Source organism: Tursiops truncatus, chromosome 6 (genome assembly GCF_011762595.2).
Source record: "Tursiops truncatus isolate mTurTru1 chromosome 6, mTurTru1.mat.Y, whole genome shotgun sequence".
NCBI classification, from domain to species: Eukaryota; Metazoa; Chordata; class Mammalia; order Artiodactyla; family Delphinidae; genus Tursiops; species Tursiops truncatus.
In genome coordinates, this window is record NC_047039.1 from 68,438,122 (window position 1) to 68,463,946 (window position 25,825).

At 38.7% G+C, this 25,825-nt stretch overlaps 1 protein-coding gene across 2 annotated transcripts in view; it reads left to right on the forward strand.

The window, feature by feature from the left end:
- Nucleotides 1-25,825, forward strand: part of GDA (guanine deaminase) — a 134,749-nt gene that overhangs the window by 31,588 nt on the left and 77,336 nt on the right. For both annotated transcript variants that reach the window (XM_019934671.3, XM_019934670.3), the window contains exon 2: nt 20,387-20,475. In XM_019934671.3, the coding sequence (XP_019790230.1) occupies nt 20,387-20,475 (89 nt within the window). The remainder of the gene's footprint in view (nt 1-20,386; nt 20,476-25,825) is intronic.

The window sequence follows — 25,825 nt, forward strand, 5'->3', positions numbered from 1 at the left end:
CTCTGTGACTGCTTCTCTAACAGTATAAACCAAGAGTCAGCACACTTTCTTTTTTTTTTTTTTTAACATCTTTAGTGGAGTATAATTGCTTTACAATGGTGTGTTAGTTTCTGCCCTCTTGCGTCTCTCTCCCACACTCCCTATCCCACCCCTACAGGTGGTCACAAGGAACTGAGCTGATCTCCCTGTGCTGTGTGGCTGCTTCCCCCAGCTAGCTATTTTACATTTGGTAGTGTATATATGTCCATGCCACTCTCTCACTTTGTCCCAGCTTACCCTTCCCCCTCCGCATATCCTCAAGTCCATTCTCTAGTAGGTATGCGTCTTTATTCCCGTCTTGCCCCTACGTTTTTCATGAGCTTTTTTTTTTTTCTTAGATACCATATATATGTGTGAGCATACGGTATTTGTTTTTCTCTTTCCAACTTACTTCACTCTGTATGGCAGAGTCTAGGTCCATCCACCTCATTACAAATAACCCAATTTCGTTTCTTTTTATGGCTGAGTAATATTCCATTGTATATATGTGCCACACCTTCTTTATCCATCCATCTGTTGATGGACACTTAGGTTGCTTCCGTGTCCTGGCTACTGTAAATACAGCTGCAATGAACATTGTGGTAAATGACTCTTTTTTTTTTTTTTTTTTTTTGCGATACGCGGGCCTCTCACTGTTGTGGCCTCTCCCGCTGTGGAGCACAAGCTCCGTACGCACAGGCCCAGTGGCCACGGCTGATGGGCCTAGCCGCTCAGTGGCACGTGGGATCCGCCCGGACTGGGGCACGAAACTGCGTCCCCTGCATCGGCAGGCGGACTCCCAACCTCTGCGCCACCAGGGAAGCCCCATGACTGTTTTTTTGAATTATGGTTTTCTCAGGGTATATGCCCAGTACTGGGATTACTGGGTCATATGGTAGTTCTATTTTTAGTTTTTTAAGGAACCTCCATACTGTTCTCCATAGTGGCTGTATCAATTTACATTCCACCAACAGTGCAAGAAGGTTCCCTTTTCTCCACACACTCTCCAGCATTTATTGTTTGTAGATTTTTTGATGATGGCCATTCTGACTGGTGTGAGGTGATACCTCATTGTAGTTTTTAATTGCATTTCTCTAATGATTAGTGATGTTGAGCATCCTTTCATGTGTTGTTGGCAATCTGTATATCTTCTTTGGAGAAATGTCTATTTAGGTTCTGCCCATTTTTGGATTGGGTTGTTTGTTCTTTTGTTATTGAGCTGCATGAGCTGCTTGTATATTTTGGAGATTAATCCCTTGTCAGTTGCTTCGTTTGCAAATATTTTCTCCCATTCTGAGGGTTGTCTTTTGGTCTTGTTTGGGGTTTCCTTTGCTGTGCAAAAGCTTTTAAGTTTCATTAGGTCCCATTTGTTTATTGTTGCTTTTATTTTCATTTCTCTTGGAGGTGGGTCAACACAGATCTTGCTGTGATTTCTGTCATAGAATGTTCTGCCTATGTTTTTCTCTAAGAGATTTATAGTGTCTGGCCTTACATTTAGGTCTTTCATCCATTTTGAGTTTACTTTTGTGTATGGTGTTATCCAGTGTTCTAATTTCATTCTTTTACATGTAGCTGTCCAGTTTTCCGAGCATCATTTATTGAAGAGGCTGTCTTTTCTCCATTGTACATTCTTGCCTACTTTATCAAAGATAAGGTGACCATATGTGTGTGGGTTTATCGCTGGGCTTTCTATCCTGTTCCATTGATCTATATTTCTGTTTTTGTGCCAGTACCATATTGTCTTGATTACTGTAGCTTTGTAGTATAGTCTGAAGTCAGGGAGCCTGATTCCTCCAGCTCCATTTTCCTTTCTCAAGATTGCTTTGGCTATTCAAGGTCTTTTGTGTTCCCATACAAATTGTGAAATTTTTTGTTCTAGTTCTGTGAAAAATGCCATTGGTAGTTTGATAGGGATTGCGCTGAATCTGTAGATTGCTTTGGGTAGTAGAGTCATTTTCACAATGTTGATTCTTCCAATCCAAGAACATGGCATATCTCTCCATCTGTTTGTATCATCTTTATTTTCTTTCATCAGTGTCTTATAGTTTTCTGCATACAGGTCTTTTGTCTCCTTAGGTAGGTTTATTCCTAGGTATTTTATTCTTTTTGTTGCAATGGTAAATGGGAGTGTTTTCTTGATTTCACTTTCAGATTTTTCATCATTAGTGTATAGGAGTGCAAGAGATTTCTGTGCATTAATTTTGTATCCTGCTACTTTACCAGATTCATTGATTAGCTCTAGTAGTTTTCTGGTAGCATCTTTAAGAGTCTCTACGTATAGAGAATATACATATTCTCTATGTATATATCATCTGCAAACAGTGACAGTTTCACTTCTTCTTTTCCAATTTGGTTTCCTTTTATTTCTTCTTCTCTGATAGCTCTGGCTAAAACTTCCAAAACCATGTTGAATAATAATGGTGAGAGTGGCCAACCTTTTCTTGTTCCTGATCTTAGTGGTTTCAGTTTTTCACCATTGAGAACGATGTTGGCTGTGGATTTGTCATATATGGCCTTTTTTATGTTGAGGTAAGTTCCTTCTATGCCTACTTTCTGGAGAGTTTTTATCATAAATAGGTCTTAAATTTTGTTGGAAGCTTTTTCTGCATGTTGACATTATCATATTGTTTTTATCCTTCAATTTGTTAATATGGTTTATCACATCGATAGATTTGCATATATTGAAGAATCCTTGCATTCCTGGGATAAACCCCACTTGATCATGGTGTATGACCCTTTAAATGTGCTGTTGGATTCTGTTTGCTAGTATTTTGTTGAGGATTTTTGCATCTATGTTCATCAGTGATATTGGCCTGTAGTTTTCTTTCTTTGTGACATCTTTGTCTGGTTTTGGTATCAGGGTGATGTGGCCTCATAGAAGGGGTTTGGGGGTGTTCCTCCCTCTGCTGTATTTTGGCAGAGTTTGAGAAGGATGGGTGTTAGATATTCTCTAAACATTTGATAGAATTCACCTGTGAAGCCATCTTGTCCTGGGCTTTTGTTTGTTGGAAGATTTTTAATCACAGTTTCAATTTCATTGCTTGTGATTGGTCTGTTCATATTTTCTATTTCTTCCTGGTTCAGTCTTGGAAGGTTGTGCTTTTCTAAGAATTTGTCCATTTCTTCCAGTTTGTCCATTTTATTGGCATATAGTTGCTTGTAGTAATCTCACATGATCCTTTGTATTTCTGCAGTTTCAATGGTTATTTCTGCTTTTTCATTTGTAATTCGATTGATTTGAGTCTTCTCCCTTTTTTCCTTGATGAGTCTGGCTAATGGTTTATCAATTTTGTTTATCTTCTCAAATAACCAGCTTTTAGTTTTATTGATCTTTGCTATCATTTCCTTCATTTCTTTTTCATTTTTTTCTGATCTGATCTTATGATTTCCCTCCTTCTGCTGACTTTGAGGTTTTTTTGTTCTTCTTTCTCTAATTGCTTTAGGTGTAAGTTTGGGTTTTTTATTTGAGATTTTTCTTGTTTCTTGAGGTAGGATTGTATTTCTACAAACTTCCCTCTTAGAACTGCTTTTGCTGCATCCCATAGGTTTTGGGTTGTCATATTTCTAGGTATTTTTTGATTTCCTCTTTGATTTCTTCAGTGATCTCTTGGTTATTTAGGAGTGTATTGTTTAGCCTCCATGCGTTTGTATTTCTTACAGATTTTCCTGTAATTGATATCTAGTCTCATAGCGTTGTGGTCGGAAAAGATACCTGATACAATTTCAATTTTCTTAAATTTACCAAGGCTTGATTTGTGACCTAAGACATGATCTATCCTGGAGAATGTTACGTGGGCAGTTGAGAAGAAAGTGTATTCTGTTGTTTTTGGATGGAATGTCCTATAAATATCAATTAAGTCCATCTTGTTTAATGTATCATTAAAAGCTTGTGTTTCCTTATTTATTTTCACTTTGGATTATCTGTCCATTGGTGAAAGTGAGGTGTTAAAGTCCCCTACTGTGATTGTGTTACTGTTGATTTCCCCTTTTATGGCTGTTAGCATTTGCCTTATTGAGGTGCTCCTATGTTGGGTGCATAAATATTTACAATTTTTATATCTTCTTGGATCAATCCCTTATTCAGTAGTGTCCTTCTTTGTCTCTTGTAGTAGGCTTTATTTTTAACTCTCTTTTGTCTGATATGAGAATTGCTACTCCAACTTTCCTTTGATTTCTATTTGCATGGAATGTTTTTCCATCCCCTCACTTTCAGTCTGTATGTGTCCTAGGTCTGAAGTGGGTCTCTTGTAGACAGCATATATACGGGTCTTGTTTTTGAATCCATTTAGCCAGTCTGTGTCTTTTGGTTGGCACATTTAATCCATTTACTTTTAAGGTAATTATTGACATGTATGTTCCTATTACCATTTTCTTAATTGTTTTGGGTTTGTTATTGTACGTCTTTTCCTTCTCTTGTGTTTTCTGCCTACAGAAATTCCTTTAGCATTTCTTGTAAAGCTGGTTTGGTGGTGCTGAATTCTCTTAGCTTTTACTTGTCTGTAAAGGTTTCAATTTCTCCATTGAATCTGAATGAGATCCTTGCTGGGTAGAGTAATCTTGGTTGTAGGTTTTTCCCTTTCATCACTTTAAATATGTCCTGCAACACTGTACTGGCTTGCAGAGTTTCTGCTGAGAAATCAGGTGTTAACCTTATGGGGATTCCCTTGTATGTTATTTATTGCTTTCCCCTTGGTGCTTTTAATATTTTTTCTTTGTATTTAGTTTTTGATAGTTTGATTAATATGTGTCTTGTCATGTTTTTCCTTGGATTTATCCTTTATGGGACTCTCTGCACTTCCTGGACTTGATTGACTCTTTCCTTTCCCATATTACGTAAGTTTCCAACTATAATCTCTTCAAATATTTTCTCAGTCCCTTTCTTTTTCTCTTCTTCTTCTGGGACCCCTGTAATTCGAATGTTGGTGCGTTTAATGTTGTTCCAGACTTCTCTGAGACTGTCCTCAATTCTTTTCATTCTTTTTTCTTTATTCTTCTCTGCAGTAGTTATTTCCACTATTTTATCTTCCAGGTCACTTATCCGTTCTTCTTCCTCAGTTATTCTGCTGTTGATTCCTTCTAAAGAATTTTAAAATTTCATTTACTGTGTTGTTCATCATTGTTTGTTTGCTCTTTAGTTCTTCTAGGTCTTTGTTAAACGTTTCTTGTATTTTCTCCATTCTATTTCCAAGATTTTGGATCATCTTTACTATCATTACTCTGAATTCTTTTTCAGGTAGACTGCCTGTTTCCTCTTCATTTGTTTGGTCTGGTGGGTTTTTACCTTGCTCCTTCATCTGCTGTGTATTTCTCTGTCTTCTCATTTTGCTTAACTAACTGCGTTTGGGGTCTCCATTTCACAGGCTGCAGGTTCTTACTTCCTGTTGTTTTTGGTGTCTGCCCTCAGTGAGCAAGGTTGTTTCAGTGGGTTGTGGCTGGTCCCCTTCCCGGTGGAGGGGACTGGTACCTGTGTTCTGGTGGATGAGGCTGGATCTTGTCTTTCTGTTGGGCAGGACCACGTCTGGTGGTATATTTTGGGGTGTCTGTGAACTTATTATGATTTTAGGCAGCCTCTCTGCTAATGGGTGGGGTTGTGTTCCTGTCTTGCTAGTTGTTTGTTATGGGGTGTCAAGCACTGTAGCTTGCTGGTCGTTGGGTGGAGCTGGGTCTTAGCATTGAGATGGAGATCTCTGTGAGAGCTTTTGCCATTTGATATTACATGGGGCTGGGAAATCTCTGGTGGTCCAATGTCCTGAACTTGGCTCTCCCACCTCAGAGGCTCAGGCCTGACACCGAGTCAGAGCACCAAGACCCTGTCAGCCACATGGCTCAGAAGAAAAGGGAGAAAAAAAAAGAAAGAAAAATCAATAAATAAAATTATTGAAATAAAAAATATTATTAAAGGGCTTCCCTGGTGGCTCAGTGGTTGAGAGTCCTCCTGTCGATTCAGGGGACATGGGTTCGTGGCCCGGACTGGGAAGATCCCACATGCCATGGAGCGGCTAGGCCCATGAGCCATGGCCACTGAGTCTGCGCGTCTAGAGCCTGTGCTCTGCAACGGGAGAGGCCACAACAGTGAGAGGCCCGCGTACTGGAAAAGAAAATAATAATAAAAAAAAAATAATTTAAAAAAAGAAAGAAGAGAGCAACCAAACCAATAAACAAATCTACCAATGATAACAAGTGCAAAACCTATACCAAAAAACCCCAAAATGCACAGACAGAGCCCTAGGACAAATGGTAAAAGCAAAGCTATATAGACAAAATCACACAAAGAAGCATACACATACACACTTACAAAAAGAGAAAAAGGAAAAATATATATATACACACAAAACGAAGAGAGCAAACAACTCAATAAACAAATCTGCCAATGATAATAAGTTGTAAATACTAAACTAAGATAAACATAAAACCAGAAACAAATTAGATGCAGAAAGCAAACCCCAAGTCTACAGTTGCTCCCAAAATCCCCTGCCTCAGTTTTGGTATGATTCGTTGGCTATTCAGGTATTCCACAGATGCAGGTACATCAAGTTGATTGTGGAGATTTAATCCACTGCTCCTGAGGCTGCTGGGAGGAATTTCCCTTTCTGTTGTTTGTTCGCACAGCTCCTGGGGTTCAGCTTTATATTTGGCCCTGCCTCTGCATGTGGGTTGTCTGAGGGCATCTGTTCTTCACTCAGACAGGACGGGGTTAAAGTAGCAGCTGATTAGGGGGCTCATGCTCACTCAGGCCGGGTGGAGGGTGGGGTATGGAATGTGGGGCGAGCCTGTGGCAGCAGATGCCGGTGTGACGTTGCACCAGCCTGAGGCGCACCGTGTGTTCTTCCGGGGAAGTTGTCCCTTGATCACGAGACCCTGGCAGTGGTGGGCTGCACAGGCTCCCAGGAGGGGAGGTGTGGAGAGTGACCTGTGCTTGCACACAGGCTTCTTGGTGGCTGCAGCAACAGCCTTAGCATTTCATGCCCATCTCTGGTGTCTGCGCTGATAGCCACAGCTCGCGCCCGTCTCTGGAGCTTCTTTAGGCGGTGCTATGAATCCCCTCTCCTTGTGCACCAGGGAACAATGGTCTCTTGCCTCTTAGGTCCATACTTTTTCCAGACTCCCTCCCATCTAGCTGTGGCGCACTAGCCCCCTTCAGGCTGTGTTCACGCAGCCAACCCCAGTCCCCTCCCTGGGATCTGACCTCCAAAGCCTGAGCCTCAGCTCCCAGCCCCTGCCCTTCCCGGCGGGTGAGCAGATAAGCCTCTCAGGCTGGTGAGTGCTGGTCAGCACCGATCCTCTGTGCGGGAATCTCTCCGCTTTGCCCTCTGCACCCCTCTTGCTGCGCTCTCCTCCGTGGCTCCGAAGCTCCCACCCTGCCACCCCCGGTCTCCGCCAGTTAAGGGGCTTCCTAGTGTGTGGAAACCTTTCCTCCTTCACAGCTCCCTCCCAGAGGTGCAGGTCCTGTCCCTATTCTTTTGTCTCTGTTTGTTCTCTTTTCTTTTGCCCTACCCAAGGACGTGGGGAGTTTCTTGCCTTTCGGGAAGATTGAGGTCTTCTGCCAGCGTTCAGTAGGTGTTCTGTAGGAGCTGTTCCACATGTAGATGTATTTTTGATGTACTTGTGGGGAGGAAGGTGATCTCCTCATCTTACTCCTCTGCCATCTTGAAGGTCCCCTGTCCCATTATTCTTGATGTTAACTTTGTTCACTTGGTTAAGGTGGTATTTACTAGGTTTCTCCAACATAAAGTTACTCTTTTTCTCTGTAAGCTAAATTTTGTGGGAGATATTTTGAAATTATGTAAATATCCTGTTCCTTAACAAATTTTCACCCACTAGGTTTAACATTCATTGATGATTTTTTGCATGAATCATTTATTACAATGATGGTTGCCAAATGCTCATTTTCTAATTTTGTCATTCCTTCCACATGTATTAAGTGGTATTCTACTGTAGGGAAGAACACTCTGTTATTCGTTCATTCATTTATTTAGACTCAAGAATTCCTATTTTATTTACTGGGGTTTAATTCATTATTATTATTATTTATTTTGATGCTCAAATTGGCCTATATTTGGCTAGCAGGAGCTTCTTCAAGAGGGTTCCTAGGTTTATTTTTTTTTTACCACTTTCCAATCGCATCTTTAGCATTTCCTCACTTTTGACACTTCTATTCCAGACTTACGTTGTACTTTCTGTGCTCCACCTGTAGTGTCATTCTGGTTCTTTCTAGTGGAGAATGATATGTAGAAACCAAGACCTGAGCATTAGGGGTGCTGATTAATACAGGGTGTCATTGTTTCTAGGCCCTTTTAACAAATAGAGCTAGGAAGGATAGACATAGACACACACACACACACACACACACACACACACACACACACACACAGTTTTCTTCTTGGTCATTTGAGTGTTCCACAGATTACCAGTGTGAGCATTTCATATAATATGGATTTTGATGTTTTTAAAAAATAACATTTACCGTAAGCAGAGCCCATGTGTGTGTGCACATGCATACACCTGTGCATATATATGTATGTGTATATCCTTCTTAGCTCTATCTGCATATGTGTGTGCATGCATGCACTTACTGATCTACCTAAGTTAAAAACCATGAGTTGACGCAAATACCTCCAATTCAAATCCAGTATGACAGAGTTTGTTTTAGCCTTTCCGCTTTCCATTTTTGAAACTCCTTTCTGAGAAGCCTGGCTCTCATTATTCACAATATATTTACATACTTGCCTGTTACCCTCATGTGTAATCACCATGGTGGCTGTCTCCTTAGCCACATCTCTGCACATTTAACTTGCCTCTTTGACTCTGTACTTCTCCAGTCCCAGTTCCCTTGGCACTATTAGCCTTCTCAGTCTTGACCATCCCCTTCCCCCAACTGTCTCCATATTCCTGGCCCTAGCAGGCCCACCAACCTGAGCTGTAATAAGGGAAGGGAAGGGAAGGAAGAGGAAAGACACTAAGAAATATATTATAAAGAAAAATAAACAAAAGGGGAGAGCTGTTTTATTTATTTCTGTGTGAAATGCTGTTTTAAAAATATATAATAGTGTTTAGTAGCCCTTACTTCGAGGCTGACTGTGGTTCAAATTCTAAATTTACCACCTACCAGGTGTGTAATCTTGGGCAAGGTACTTAACATCTCTGTGCCTCAGTTTTCTCACATGTAAAATGGGGCTAGTAATAATACCTGTCTCATAGGATTCTGGTGAGGTTTAAGTGAGTTAATATGTATAAAGTGTACAGGACAGTGTCTTGCACACAGTATTTTTATTATTATCAGACAACCTATCATTGTGAAATATGTTGTTTTTTTCTCATAAAAAATTACTAAATACCAATGAATCATTAGTGATGTCTTCAGTAGAGATAAGAAAAATTACTATGGTTACTTTTTCATCTATCAAAAAGTATATGTTCTCTACAGGAAAATAAGGCAGCCAGAATTGGTACTTTTCCAAGAGTTTTTTTTATTTTTTTATTTTAACCAGGCTGTGAAGTTAAAGGAAAAATCATTAAAAGTTATTGCCAATTAGAGATATTAGTTTAAGCCACTGGGATGGTTTTCAAAGTATACAGTTTTAATTTGCATGCATCTTTTTAGGAGTCTGCATCAGAAGTTGGCAGTCTGTGGCCCATAGGTCAAATCTAGCCCACTGCCTGGTTTTTATATGCCCAGTGAGCTAAGTGTGGTTTTTACATTTTTAAAAAACTTATTTATTTTTATTGAGTACTGCTGATTTACAGTGATGTATCAGTTTCTGGTGTACAGCAAAGTGATTCAGTTTCATATATATATATATTCTTTTCCACTATGGTTTATTATATGATATTGAATATTTCCTATGCTATATAGTAGGACCTTGTTTTTTTAATCTGTTTTATATGTAGTAGTTTGTATCTGATAATCCCAAACACCTAACTTTTCCCTCCACCACCCCCTTTCCCCTTTAGTAACCATAAGTTTGTGTTCTGTGTCTGTGAATCTGTTTCACAATAAGTTCATTTGTGTCATATTTTAGATTCTACATATAAGTGATATCATATGATATTTGTCTTTCTCTTTCTGACTGACTTCACTTAGTATGATAACCTCTAGGTCCATTCATGTTGCTGCAAATGGCATTATTTCATTCTTTTTTATGGCTGAGTAATATTCCATTGTATATATGTACTACATCTTCTTTATCCATTCATCTGTCAGTGGACATTTAAGTTGCTTACATGTCTTGGCTATTGTAAATAGTGCTGCAGTGAACATTGGGATGCATGTATCTTTTCTAATTATAGTTTTGTCTGGCTATATGCCTAGGAGTGAAATTGCTGGATCATATGGTAACTCTGTTTTTAGTTTTGTAAGGAGGCTCCACACTGTTTTCTACAGCGGCTGCACCAATTTACATTCCGAACAATGTAGGAGGGTTCCCTTTTCTCCACACCCTCTCCAGCATTTGTTATTTGTAGCCTTTTTAATGATGGCCATTCTGACTGGTGTGAGGTGGTACTTCACTGTAGTTTTTTTTTTTTTTTTTTTTTTTTTTGCGGTACACGGGCCTCTCACTGTTGTGGCCTCTCCTGTTGTGGAGCACAGTCATCGGACGTGCAGGCTCAGCAGCCATGGCTCATGGGCCCAGCTGCTCCGCGGCATGTGGGATCCTCCCAGACCAGGGCACGAACCTGCGTCCCCTGCATTGGCAGGCGGACTCTCAACCACTGCGCCACCAGGGAAACCCCTTCACTGTAGTTTTGATTTGTATTTCTCTAATAATTATGTTGAGCATCTTTTCATGTGCCTATTAGTCATCTGTGTGTCTTCTTTGGAGAAATATCTATTTAGGTCTTCTGCCCATTTTTACATTTTTAAATGGTTTTAAAAAGTAAGAATATTTTATGACAAGTGAAAATTATGTAAAATGCAAATTTCATTTTCTATAAGTAAAGTTTCATTGGAGCATAGCCACACCTATTTGTGTATATCTTATCTGTGGCTGATCTTGCTCTACAGTGACAGGGTTGAATAGTTACAACAGAGACAATACAGTCCACAAAGTCTAAAATACTTAATGTATGGCCCACTCTCACCACTATTATTCAACATAGTTTTGGAAGTTTTAGCCACAGCATTCAGAGAATAACAAGAAATAAAAGGAATCCAAATCAGAAAAGAAGTAAAGCTGTCACTCTTTGCAGATGGCATGATACTATACATAGAGAATCCTAAAGATGCTACCAGAAAACTACTAGAGCTAATCAATGAATTTGGTAAAGTAGCAGGATACAAAATTAATGCACAGAAATCTCTTGCATTCCTATACACTAATGATGAAAAATCTCAAAGTGAAATTAAGAAAACACTCCCATTTACCATTGCAACAAAAAGAATAAAATATCTAGGAAAAAAACTACCTAAGGAGACAAAAGACCTGTATGCAGAAAATTATAAGACACTGATGAAAGAAATTAAAGATGATACAAATAGATGGAGAGATATACTATGTTCTTGGATTGGAAGAATTAACATTGTGAAAATGACTATACTACCCAAAGCAATCTACAGATTCAGTGCAATCCCTATCAAATCACCAATGGCATTTTTTATGGAATTAGAGCAGAAAATCTTAAAATTTGTATGGAGACACAAAAGACCCCGAATAGCCAAAGCAGTCTTGAGGGAAAAAAACAGAGCTGGAGGAATCAGACTCCTTGACTTCAGACTATACTACAAAGCTACAGTAATCAAGACAATATGGTACTGGCACAAAAACAGAAACATAGATCAATGGAACAGGATAGAAAGCCCAGAGATAAACCCACGCACCTTTGGTCAACTAATCTATGACAAAGGAGGCAAGGATATACAATGGAGAAAAGACAGTCTCTTCAATGAATGGTGCTGGGAAAACTGGACAGCTACATGTAAAAGAAGGAAATTAGAACACTCCCTAACATCTTACACAAAAATAAGCTCAAAATGGATTAAAGACCTAAATGTAAGGCTAGATACTATTAAACTCTTAGAGGAAAACATAGGCAGAACACTCCATGACATAAATCACAGCAAGATCCTTTTGACCCACCACCTAGAGAAATGGAAATAAAAACAAAAAGAAACAAATGGGACCTAATGAAACTTAAAAGCTTTTGCACAGCAAAGGAAACCATAAACAAGACCAAAAGACAACCCTCAGAATGGGAGAAAATATTTGCAAATGAAGCAACTGACAAAGGATTAATCTCCAAAATTTACAAGCAGCTCATGCAGCTCAATATCAAAAAAACAAATCATCCAATCCAAAAATGGGCAGAAGACCTAAATAGACATTCCTCAAAAGAAGATATACAGATTGCCAACAAACACATGAAAGAATGCTCAACATCATTAATCATTAGAGAAATGCAAATCAAAACTACAATGAGATATCATCTCACACCAGTCAGAATGGCCATCATCAAAAAATCTAGAAACAATAAATGCTGGAAAGGGTGTGGAGAAAAGTGAACCCTCTTGCACTGTTGGTGGGAATGTAAATTGATACAACCACTATGGAGAACAGTATGGAGGTTCCTTAAAAAACTAAAAATAGAACTACCATATGACCCAGTAATCCCAGTACTGGGCATATACCCTGAGTAAACCATAATTCAATAAGAGTCATGTACCACAATGTTCATTGCAGCTGTATTTACAGTAGCCAGGAAATGGAAGCAACCTAAGTGTCCATCAACAGATGGATGGATAAAGAAGGTGTGGCACATATATACAATGGAATATTACTCAGCCATGAAAAGAAACGAAATTGAGTTATTTGTAATGAGGTGGATGGACCTAGACTCTGCCATACAGAGTGAAGTAAGTCGGAAAGAGAAAAACAAATACCGTATGCTCACACATATATATGGAATCTAAGAAAAAAAAAAAGCTCATGAAAAACGTAGGGGCAAGACGGGAATAAAGACGCATACCTACTAGAGAATGGACTTGAGGATATGCGGAGGGGGAAGGGTAAGCTGGGACAAAGTGAGAGAGTGGCATGGACATATATACACTACCAAACGTAAAATAGCTAGCTGGGGGAAGCAGCCACACAGCACAGGGAGATGAGCTCAGTGCTTTGTGACCACCTGTAGGGGTGGGATAGGGAGTGTGGGAGGGAGACACAAGAGGGCAGAAACTAACACACCATTGTAAAGCAGTTATACTCCACTAAAGATGTTAAAAAAAAAAAAGTGTGCTGACTCTTGGTTTATACTGTTAGAGAAGCAGTCACAGAGGTCTGGAAGAATCTCAGGGAAGATGGGTCAAGTCCAGCAGATACTCCTGCCTTGCCTGGTGACCCTGGGCAAGTCACATATCCTGGTCTGTTTCCTCATCTGTGAAATGAGAATATTGGACCTGAAGATCTAAGTGCTTCATGCTACCCTTTGGTGCCTTCGTAACATGAATTCACTCGATTCTACTTTTATGGGCTGACAGTTTATTTAAAAAGCAGTCTCACTTCATCTTTTCCATTAATCTGTTTGATATGAATTGAGCTAATATGGCAATTTTCATCTCTGTCTAAAAGCTTCAGAAATCATTAAGACCTCACATTTTTATCTGATTTTATCTCCCATTACTGTGCCTGAGTGGATTTTGTGTTGCAATATATATTACCTTATTTTGTTAGATGGCCAAGGTATTTCACAATGGCCCAAAGAGCAGTTTATTCTGTTCCATAGCAACAAGCCTTTTGCCCACATTTGCCATCTGGTGTTTGAAGCCTGTATCTTGTGGAGATTTTTTTCATTAGCTGACAGTCATTACTCATCTTCTTTTGGCTTTAGTATATCTGACATTCTCATTATTGCTCATCCTAAATAGTCTCTGTTTTAAGTAAGAGAGCACTTGGAGTTGTTTGCTTAATAGAAGGGATTCAATTTTCTCATCTGGAAAACAAGGGTGTTGGATGAGAAGGTTCCTGCCAGTTGACACCATCTATGATTTTATGAAACTTGGGTTTTAATGACTTATGTATGTGATTGACAGCCCACCTAGACTGTGGTCTGTGAAGAGGAAGGCCATGCCATAATAGGCTCTCTTGGTGATGAATAACTGAGTAAGTGAATGAATGGCCACATAAGCCCAGGTAATATCAGGATGAGAGAGCCATTGTCCCATAAAGGCAATACCAACGGTATTTTGTAATTTTCCACATTCATTTTCCATAGTATTTTTAGAGGTTTCCTAAAAATAAATCTCAAGGCCGTGACCTACAAAGCCCCTTGCTACCTCCTCCATCTGATTTTTACTACTCTTTCTTCTGGTCTTTATACTATATCCCCACTGGTCATCCTGGTATTTCAAAACATGCCAAGCATCTAATTGAAGTTTAATTTAAATATACATATCAGGGTCCTTGTACTGGCTGTTCCCTCTGCCTGGAATGCTCTTCCAAGAATATGCAAGTGGTTTATTCCCTTCATGCAAATCTGTGCTCAAACATCATCTCTCAGAGAGACTATCACATCCCACATCTTATTTTATCCATTTACTTTGTTTTATTTTTCATCATAGCACTCACTAATATATGCAATGTGTCTTATATGCATCTATCAGTTTATTGTTCCTAGCCCCTGGAATAGTGCTTTGCACACAGGAGTCACTCAAGCAGTAATTGTTGAGTGAATACATGAATGAGAACAAGAAAAAAAAATCTATTAAGTACCTGATTTGTGACTTACGGTTCTCTCCAACTCCACTGTTAAAGTACACACCTGTCTATAACACAACTTGTAGTTTTTTTGCCTCTATGCCTCTGCACCTATCATTATTTACCCCTTCTATCCCTTTCCCTCTAATTCTGGATACTTATAAGTCCCAAATCCTACCCATCATTGTCTGAGTTCTGTCTTTTCTTTGAAACCTTCACTGACCAGGCCCACTATCTCTCCATCTGAACTGGTGGGGCCAATGGCACTCTGTCATCATGCCCTCTCCCATCTGATTCATTATCTATCTCTCCGTGTCTTAACTCCCCAACCATAGGCTCTATAAGTAGAGATTATTTTTATGTATTTCTATTTTGTTTTACTTTACATTTTCATGTATATTTTAAATGGAATTGATTTTTTTGTTTTAGATAGAATAGAACATTTACTATTAACAATTTTGAATCTGCAAAGATATAAAGATGAAAGCAAAAATTACCCCCGAATTCTACTGTAAAGAGAAAATAACCACTGTGAACATTTAGACACACCAACCCAACACACACACACACACACACACACACACACACACACACACACACACACCATATTCTCATAAAAAATTGGATACCATATGTTATCTAGTACCTTAAATATTTTTTTGCATTGTTTTAAAAAAATTTAAGATTATATCGAGGATAATTCAGTAAATATGTCTTCACTGATACTTTTAATTGCTGCAGTTTCATCATATTTAACCAATCCCTTATTTGACTGACTTTGAAATTATTTGCAATTTTTAGCTATTGCAAATGTTTGATGTATATTTTTGGGGTAAGTGGGATGAGAGATTTGAAGAGAGGGTAGACTTGAAATCATCATGGTGGAGGGATGGAACATGAATTGACTAGAGAAATACTCTTCACATTTTTTTTTACTAATGTGCCCCCTAAAAGAATTTTGAAAAATTCTATTCGCTTTTGCATTTTTAAAAGTTGATATGTATAGTTTTTATTAAATTTTAAAATATTTAAAGCTTATAATTTCTGGCAAATTGTAAATATATACATGTTAAAATTAAGCTATGCTATTACTTTTTAAAAGATGTTTGATGGAATCAAAATATAGTGGTTTGATATCTACCTTAATCTATTTTTCAAAAAATCATGAACTAGCTCCTTATTAATGATCTGAAATGGTATACAGTCCCTTTTTCTTCTAGAATTACCAGTTCTATTCTCCTTTTCTTACAGAGTTTGTGCTAATACAGTATAGTTTTACACTTCAAAGCCTTTTACTGGTCAACCATTGCAATGAAATTTGTGTGCATAAATTTAAATATTTAAAATTTCCTGGGACCACAAGGAAATTTTTAAATGTGTATTACACATTTTGAAAAGTAATTTGTTAAATGTATTAATAAAATAAAAAAGCTGTTTTTTTTTTCCAACTAGGTAATGTATCTATGGATGAGTGTTACTTGTTGGTAGAATTAAATAGGAGCAGTATCAATTTTTTTCTTATTTTTCATTTTTATAGATGTAAGTGCTGGGAAACATTTTCACATTAATCAAGAAGATGGGAATGGGTAGAGTTTTGTTATAGCAATTTTCCTCAATCTTTTGAACTCCTTTTGAGTTATTTGATTAAAAAAATTGTGTATAGGGCTTCCCTGGTGGCGCAGTGGTTTAGAGTCCGCCTGCCGATGCAGGGGACGCGGGTTCGTGTCCCGGTCCGGGAAGATCCCACATTCCTTGGAGTGGCTGGGCCTGTGAGCCATGGCCGCTGAGCCTGCACGTCTGGAGGCTGTGCTCCGCAACAGGAGAGGCCACAACAGTGAGAGGCCTGTGTACTGCAAAAAAAAAAAAAAAAAAAAAAAAAAATGGTGTATAAATTTATTACCAAAAAATACTTCTAATGATCTGTCAGTGGATAAGCAATTAGGCCTCCTGTCAGTTTTATTGACAGTAAAGACAGGGCTGGAGAAATGTCTTAGGGGGCCAGGCACAGACATTGGCTGGAGCACCTTTGAACTTGATGACTATGGATATTCTGTCTACTGTGTGGTGTGCTTGCCCCAGTGCTGCCTGGCTCCTCAGGTGCAGCCCAGAGAAGCAGGGCTGGGTTTCATCAGGGTTGAAAATTCAGCACATGTGTGTTAACTAAAAGATATAAGAAATATGAAAAAATAGCTAGTGGAATCCAGGCTGGACAAGGAAAGTGGTGAAAGATGGACTGGGGAAAGTAGAGAGGAGAAAGTAAAGGGAGGGCTCTTTAAGGTGGATGATTGTTTGGAATAGCTGAAGTGGCAAACAGGAAAAAGAGGAAATGGTGGTCAGTTGTGTGATTCCGTAGTCTTAGAGCAGTTATGGGTCGTGAACATGCCCAAGGTGTGGCCATGACGTAAAGTTCGTAAACTTCATTTGTTCATAAACAGATCACATGAAGATGAGTTCATGGAAATAGGTGCTATGATCTCAAAAGGGTTGTCCATGTTGATAGGATAAGGAGTGAAGGCAGGGCTTGCAGTGGAGAGATAGAGTGTAGGGCAGGCGTCAACAGATTTGAACAATGAGAGAAGGTTGGTAAAGCAGAACAACAAAGAAAGAGGAAGCATGCCTTGAAAGCTGAAAGGAGTGGGTCTTAAGGGAGCTTTGCATGTTTACAAGAAGCTGCAGGAAAAATGGTTTAGAAATGGCCATGGTGGGTATGGAAACTCATTGCCTGACCCTGATGTAGGAATACCTGTCATTTGAGAAGTGTTGGGGAGGCCGTGTCCTCAGGGAAGAGCCCCAGTTATGAGGAGGGAGAAACTCAGAGCAGATATTGAAGACACAGGGAAATTTGCTGTCGATGGATGGGCGGTAACAAGAAGTCACAGTGAAGTGGAGAGTGGTAGGAGCAGGTCAGGAACAAGAAAGTAGCACAGAGCTTTTTGAAGAGAATGTTACAGATCAAGATCCCTGCTGTGTATTTGAGGAGCAGGTGAATTCTAGTTTTCATGTTGACTGAAGAAAACTGAAAAGAGGGCAGGTGGATTTAGTCCAGTGGCCTCTGAGGAGTAGGGCCTTTGCCCAACTACTCAATATCAGCTTTAATTTCATTGAAGATGTGTCTTGCTTGGTTGAAATAATTGAGGCTTAACATGCTGCAGACATGCTGAATTATTATTTTAATGTATTTTTGCTTTTTATTGCCATTGGGATTATTTTTGCGCCTGTATTTATTAATTACTTATTTAATAACTACATTACAAAAGGCATTGGCTTATATTATAATTTTTATTCTCTGCATATCTGTGTTTATGTATATTGTGTATTTTGTCAGGTTTTGGTATGAGGATTTGGTAGCTTTTAGAAACAGAGAGGTGTCCATTGTTTTCTGTGCTCTGGAACTCTTAGCACAGACATTATCTGTTCTTTGTAAGCTAGAAAGAAGTTTTCTATAAAATTCTCTGAATGTGTGCTATCTAATATGGCATAATAAGCACCTGAAATGTGGCTAATATGACTGAATATAGGAACTGAATTTTCAAATTTATTATTTTTATTTTAAATTTAATTTCTCATTTAAAAATTGATACTCATCTCAGTGTTTCAGTGTTTTGGGGTAAAACTGGTTATGTGAGTCTATGTTTTGTAGATTATGTGAAGTCTAAATACATAGATGACGTATTTCTAATGAAAATTTACCAGCCAGATTGAAATGTACTTTAAATGCAAAATATACCCTGGATTTTAAAGACTAAGAAAAAGTAAAACTAATAGCTTTTACATTGATTTTATGTTGACATGATAATTTTTTGTCATGGCCACCTATGTTGTTAAAATATGTTATTAAAATTAATTTTACTATTCCTTTTTATCCTTTTAGTGTGGCTATTAAGAAAATTTAAAATTATAAATGTGGCTTGCATTTGTGACAGGCATTATATTTCTATTAGACAGCATGGTTCTGAACCATAAGCTTTTCTAAAAGGTAGTAAAACTTCCTCAGTTTCTTTTTTTTTTAATTTTCATATCTGCTTTTATTTATTTTTAATTAATTTTTATTGGAGTACAGTTGATTTACAATGTTGTGTTAGTTTCTACTGTACAGCAAATTGAATCAGTTATACATATACATATATCCACTCTTTTCTAGATTCTTTTTCCATGTAGGCCATTACAGAGTATTGAGTAGAGTTCCCTGTGCTATGCAGCAGTTCCTTATTAGTTATCTGTTTTATATATCGTAGTGTGTATTTGTCAATCCCAATCTCCCAATTTATCCCTCTCCTCATTTTCTTATAGAGTTACTGGTTCATTCAGTTTTCCTATCTCTCCAGAATAAATTTTGATCATTTATATCTTCCTCAAAAGTATTTATTTCAAATGTATGAATATAGTACTTTAAAATATTTCCTTTCTTCCTCCCTCCCTTCCTTTCAGTAATGGTAAATGGTAAATCAGCTCTAAGATACATTGATAAAATTCTCTTTTTGTGATTTTCAATTAATTTTATATCTGCTTTGACATTTATTGATTCAAATATATTTTTAGAATCATCCAATTACTTTTCCTTATTTGTAGGAATTACATTTTTGTTTTCTGATAAAAATCACTTTTTTTAAAAAAGGATATCATCAATGAATAGAGAAGTCAATATTTATTTTATTTTATTTTCTGTTCCACAATTTTTCCTGCAGTATACTGCCTTCTAATTGTTTAGATAAATTTTATATAAAAGTTTTCTTTCAATATTTCATGTTCCATGAAACATTTATTTTTACAATATTGCATTTAAAAATGAAACAGGATATGTCCTGCACATATATTTCATTTTTCTTTGTCCTTTCTTGCTTTGCAATCCACTTTTACAGAGAAAGCAATCACGCTGTACTTAAAAAGAATCAACAATAGATGCAATGTATCTACCATTTAAATGTTCCAGGGATGTGCTAATTTCTTAATTGAAATTACCATATTTAGCCTTCACAGTAGTTCTGTGAAGTATGTACTGATGGTATCCTCAGTTTGCAGATGGGGAAACCAGACCAAGAGGGATTGGAACCCATCCAGGGTTTCTCACCTATTGCCCATGGACTCACACGCTCCATGGGAGAGATCATTCTGTTAGTTTCTCATGCACAATACTAGAAAAATATAGCAGACCTCTTTATAGCAGATGTCTAGCATCAGAACATCAACATAGTTCATGCTAAGATTCCATTGTCAGGCAGTTATTACATCCAGTTATGTTCAGTGTTCATAAATTGTCCCATGGTATACTACTACTGTGTTCTGGACTTGGGTTTCCTATAACAGCCTAACAAAAATCTTTCATTCATCTGCAGTGAGGTACACTTTCTATAAACAATTGTTTCCTTTAATCATTTGGGGTGTGGGGAGAAATAGATACCAATTAGCCATTTTTAATACTGTGTATCTTCAAATTAGAATTTTTGAAGTCTTACTTATACCTATAGAATGGCAGAAAAGGAGAAACTTCATACAGTTTACTTCTTTGGGCAAGCAAAGGCAAATCCCTGTCTTTTTACCTCTGAACTCTATCCCATTTGCTGTCAAATACCTTTTAAAATTAATTTAGCTATGGTATAGTCTCTTTTAAGATTTAGATATTTAATAACAACAAATGACTATGGTTCATTAATTTGTGATTCTTTTCTTTCTTTTTTTTAAAGATAGTGTTTTTGGAAGAAGCGTCCCAACAAGAAAAGCTGGCCAAAGAATGGTGCTTCAAGCCATGTGAAATAAGAGAACTGAGCCACCAGTAAGTCAGAGCCAACATTTTTCCCTTTTACTTGATGCTGTTAACTAGTCTCAGATGATAAGAACCTGTCTTGAGAGACAGAGAGGCTTTTTTTTTTTTTTAAAGGATGACGTGGGAAAGAGAAGGTAAATAGAGAACATGGAGCTGAAAGACAGAAACTTTGAAAACTAGAGGCTGCCATCATTCATTTACTTCTTCAGCAAATTATTGAGCTTATCATGTGTAAGAATAGGATCTGGAGGTGACAATGATCTACAGAGCCTTGGTCCTCACTGGGTTTACGGCCCATGGGGGACAGGGAGAATAAACAAGTGCACAGATACGTAAGTTACTTCCTTCTATAAAGGAAGTAACGAGGAAGCATGATAGAGATAAACTAGGGCTCTGGAGGCGAGTTTGGGGAGGAATAACTCTGACAGTGTGCTTAGGGAAGACCTATCTCCAAAAGTACATTTGAGCTACGATTTTATGTTCCAGCTACTTTAGTGGTTAATATTTGTGCCAAATGTGTTTCCTGTTGATTGGTCTACTCTCTTCATAGCCTGGGTGATTTGTCTTATAGAAATGGGAATACTTTTTTTAAACTCAAAAATTTTGTCTGGTTTCAGGCCAAGTATGTTTCCAAAGTCAATGAAAGTTCCAGAGTCAACCAAAATCGTTTACATTCTACAAACACTTTTATAACTTGGGAAGTGGCTTTAGAGTAATGTAGTGAGAACACTGAATTAGGAATTAGAACACCTGCCACGAATCCTCACCCTACAGCTCTGCAGCTGTTAGATGGAAAGCAAGCCACTTCCCCTCTTTGAGCTCATCTCCTGGGCTGTTGGCAAAGGATTGTCCTAGATTGTGGTAGACACCTTGTCCACTGCAGGAGGACTGTGAATTGGGTTCCCCCTTAGGCTTTGAGGCAGAGGACCTGGCCACAGTCCAGAGAGATGGGGTGACTGACCCTAAAGTTTTGTTGCACTTATACTCACGTCTCCTCCTCCTTCCCTCTCTGTGCTGCCTCCCTGTTGGCTTAGAAGCATGTGGCCAGTGGGCATGCAGATGAGTCCAATGGACATGGAGGTCATTTTAGGCACCTCTGCTGTTGCCATGTTTCTCTGCTAGATTTTCTTGAGAATATATATTGAGGAATAACTGACATTTATAAGTCACCTTCTTGCATTGCTTTGTCGTGAAAGATTAGAAGGTGGCTTGGGAGTGGATGAGATGGAGGTTGGGAGAGGGTGGGAGGATGGTGGAGTGGCTGGAGGATGGGCAGTGAGGTGAACACATCTGTGGGTCTTCATATCCTTTTGTCCCTCTTTATGAGGTTGCTTTTGGAGTTTAATCCATCTGACAAATGTATATGTCAGGAGACCTGTAAGCACTACACACAGAAAAGTGAGAAGGTAAGAAAAATTGTGAACTTTGGTGGAAGACTAAAATCTTTGAAGACAAATTATATTTAAAATGCAAAGTGATTTTTATATCAAACCTATAAGACAGGTACCGTTGAATTTCTTCAAGTCAGGATTAAAATACATGATGTCTCTGACAGTCTGTTTAATAGAGTCAGTGTACCTACAGGTATCTCAGCACTGTGTGGATTTTTTTTTAAATGAAAATTACTGCTGGAGCACTCTGAGCCGTGCTTTGATAGGAGTGGATCAGACTATGACCATGGACCTGAGAGAGGTTGACAGGGCCAGGATTAGAGTGAGGCAAGTGAGGCATTCACCTTGAGCACAGAATTTAAGGATTTTGGGGAGGGCAAAAAACTTACTAATCAAGATAAATAATACTTTAATGCAGTTTAATGCAGTATTTTTAAAAATCAAAATTAATGCAAAATACCAAACAAAATACCAAAATTATTAATAAGGACAAGATGTTGTTGTTTGCTTCACACCCCTGCATTTTTGTGCAATGAAAGAGTGGTTTTCAAACAGCCCAGGATTCCCAGGCCCTTGGGACCATCGCACCCCCAGCAGTGCATGTTGATGAGTGTTGCCAATAGTGTGCAAGCAGACTGAGTAACTTAAGCTATTATATAGAAGTTCATGTGTTTTGATTGTAGGGCTTTTTCTAGCATTTTCCACTTGGTTAAAAGACAGGTGGATGTTCTGACAAGGGGCACATATTGTTCTTTCTCCTCAGGTTCTGGTACAGCCTAGGCAGCACTGCAAGTTTGGGATGTGAAGTTGATGGTTTTTATCTGGGGAAAGTTGAGATTTTCTGAGGAAGTTAGGATAGTGATTAAGTAAAGTGAAAAGAGCAAAGTGGAAAAGCAGGAGAAAGGAGAGCTTTCTCACCTTCTCCTGCTTCAGCCTTCAAGACCCCCTGCTTTGCCTGCAGTTTGACTTTTGATGGCAACCATTTAGCTGCAAGTGATATCTTGAGTGGCGTTCTAAGCCTGGCTGGGCCACTAATCATCCTTAAGCTTCCTTTGTTCTTTCCGTAGAATGAGTAGCTGGGCTCAGTGAGCGCTAATCTCACGTGCAGCTCTGACAGTCCACACGCTCCTGCATGTACTGCTATCTGTAATAATCCTGGAATATAACTTTGATCATGTGAATGTTTCTATTAATAAGCATTTCATAATACTTCCTGTTTCCTAAAAAGGATTACTAGGCTTTCTGGATGAAAGTTAAACTTCTGATACAGTAAATCCTTGCTCCCTGTCGCCTCTGAAGACTTTGTATCCTGTGTTATCTCCTTTAGTTCTTTCATCTCTGGTACCTTCAGAATATGCTCAGCTTTCTCCTACATGGAAAACAAAAGGTGACTTTCACTCTTCCCCTACATTACCATTCTAACTTTCACTACCGAATAGTTTTTGCCCAGTACTTTCTCTACACCTGTCTTTCCTGTTCATGGCTCTCTCCTCAGCACCTAGGACAGTAACTAAAACATACTAGGACTGGGTAAGTACTTAGATAATAAAGGACTGCATCCATGTGAAATCAGGTGTCATTGTATGGAAATGAGAGCTCACAGGGTCTGGACTCTTGCAGTTTTTAACACTGGTCACTGTCCTGCACTCCTTCCCTAAATTGCTGTCCTCAACACCTCTCTATCATAGGTGTCTGTCTCCCTGACAATGATTCTGTCTAGATCAAGCACGATCTTCTCTTCCTCAATCCTACTCGTTAAGTGGAGGCTACTGCTCAAGGTTTAGTTTCATTCTTTCTTCCACAGAAATCTCCGGCACCACCAACTTCTAGGGTTACCTAATCAGGGGAGACTGTCGAATCTGAATGCCATCTTTAACTCTGTGACCTCTTATCGCATGTGTTCAATTGCTTTTTGGAGACTTGCAGGTCATACTTTGACTGTAGGCTTAGTATGACATTGTCCCTCCCTCAAAATGGACTTTCCTTTTAAATTCTCTGTACTTGATGTCATGTATTCAGCATCACACGCTCAGAAACTTACTCTGACTCTTTCCTCTGCTAACTAGAGCTAATAAAAATCAAGTTCTTTCTCTCATATTTATCCTTTTCCTTTATTCAGAAATGCTCTCATGCTTGAGAGATTGAAAGAGTGTCCCCACACGTGCCTGCCACCACCAGATTCAACTTCCTAAACCTGGGGTTCAATATGTCACAGTTCTGCCAAAGAAGATAAAAAACAAAGGATCAAATATTCTCATGATCCCCTCCCTCCTGGCTACAGAATAACAAATACATGTTAATTCACTAAATTGAGTATTCAAGACCCTTTCTTAAAAAAACTTTTTTGTAGTTGTTTTTTAGGAAACATTTTTTATATAGTAAAGTGCATAGATCTTACATAATTTGATAAATTTTGGCAAATATATATTTTTCAAACATACCAATCAAGATATAAAACATTCCTTCATCCTAGAAAGTTCCCTGTGCTGCTTCCAGTCACTGTCCAGCCCCTTATCAGCAGCTGTTTGATTTCTATCACTTAGATTAATTTTGCCTGTTTTTGAACATCACATAAATGTAATAACTCAATATGTACTCTCTGGGCTTCCCTGGTGACGCAGTGGTTGAGAGTCCGCCTGCCGATGCAGGGGACACGGGTTCGTGCCCCGGTCCGGGAAGATCCCACATGCCGCGGAGCAGTTGGGCCCGTGAGCCATGGCCGCTAAGCCTGCGCATCCGGAGCCTGTTCTCCGCAACGGGAGAGGCCACAACAGTGAGAGGCCCGTGTACTGCAAAAACCAAAACCAAAACCAAAACCAAAATATGTACTCTTCTGTGTCTGGATTCTTCCATTCAAAATAATGTTTTTGAGATTCACTCTTATTGTTATGTACACTAGTAGTTCAGTCTTTTTCATTGCAAACAGTGTTTCATTGTATCAACAGACCACAGTTTGTTTATCTATGTTCCTGTGGTATTTGGATTGTTCCTCCCCACCCTTTTGTTATTGGAGTATAATTGCTTTACAATGTTGTGTTAGCTTCTGCTGTACAATGAAGTGAATCGGCTGTATGTGTACATCTGTCCTCTCCCTCTTGGGCCTCCCTCTCACCCCACCCACCATCCCACCCGTCTAGGTCACCACAGAGCACCGAGCTGAGCTTCCTGTGCTTTACAGCAGGTTCCCACCAGCTATCTATTTTACACACGGTAGTGTACCTAATCTCCCTAATCTCCCAATCTCAATCCTAATTTCCCAATTCGTCCCACCCTCCCCTTCCCCCCATGTCCACATGTCCATTCTCTACATTTACGTCTCTATTCCTGCCCTGGAAGTGGGTTCATCTGTACCATTTTTCTGGATTCCACATATATGCATTAGTATACAATATTTGTTTTTCTCTTTCTGACTTACTTCACTTTGTATGACAGACTCTAGGTCCATCCACATCTCTACAAATGACCCAATTTCATTCCTTTGCATGGCTGAGTAATATTCCATTGTATATAGGTAGCACATCTTCCTTATCCATTCGTCTGTCATTGGACATTTAGGTTGTTTCCATGTCCTGGCTATTGTAAATTTGAGGCTAGTATGAATAAATCCCCCATAAAGTCTTATATGATCCTTTTTGTAAACATATGTTTTATTTCACTTGGGTAAATTACTAGGAGTGAAATTGCTCCTTCTGTCTCTCTGTGTTTGTCTCTTTCTCTTACACACATACACACACACACACAGACACACACACACACACACACACAGACGTCCTCTCTCACCCCTGATGTCCTCAACTAGATTATAATCTCTTTGAGGACAAGAAGGTGTCTTATTTTTCTTTGGACTCAAGGTGTAGCAGAGTTTCTTAAACATAGTAGATACTTGGGAAATATTATTTGATTGAACAATTCAACTACATGAAGAAGTCACATTGCCATTCCATGTTATGATGGTGGGGACAGTAAAA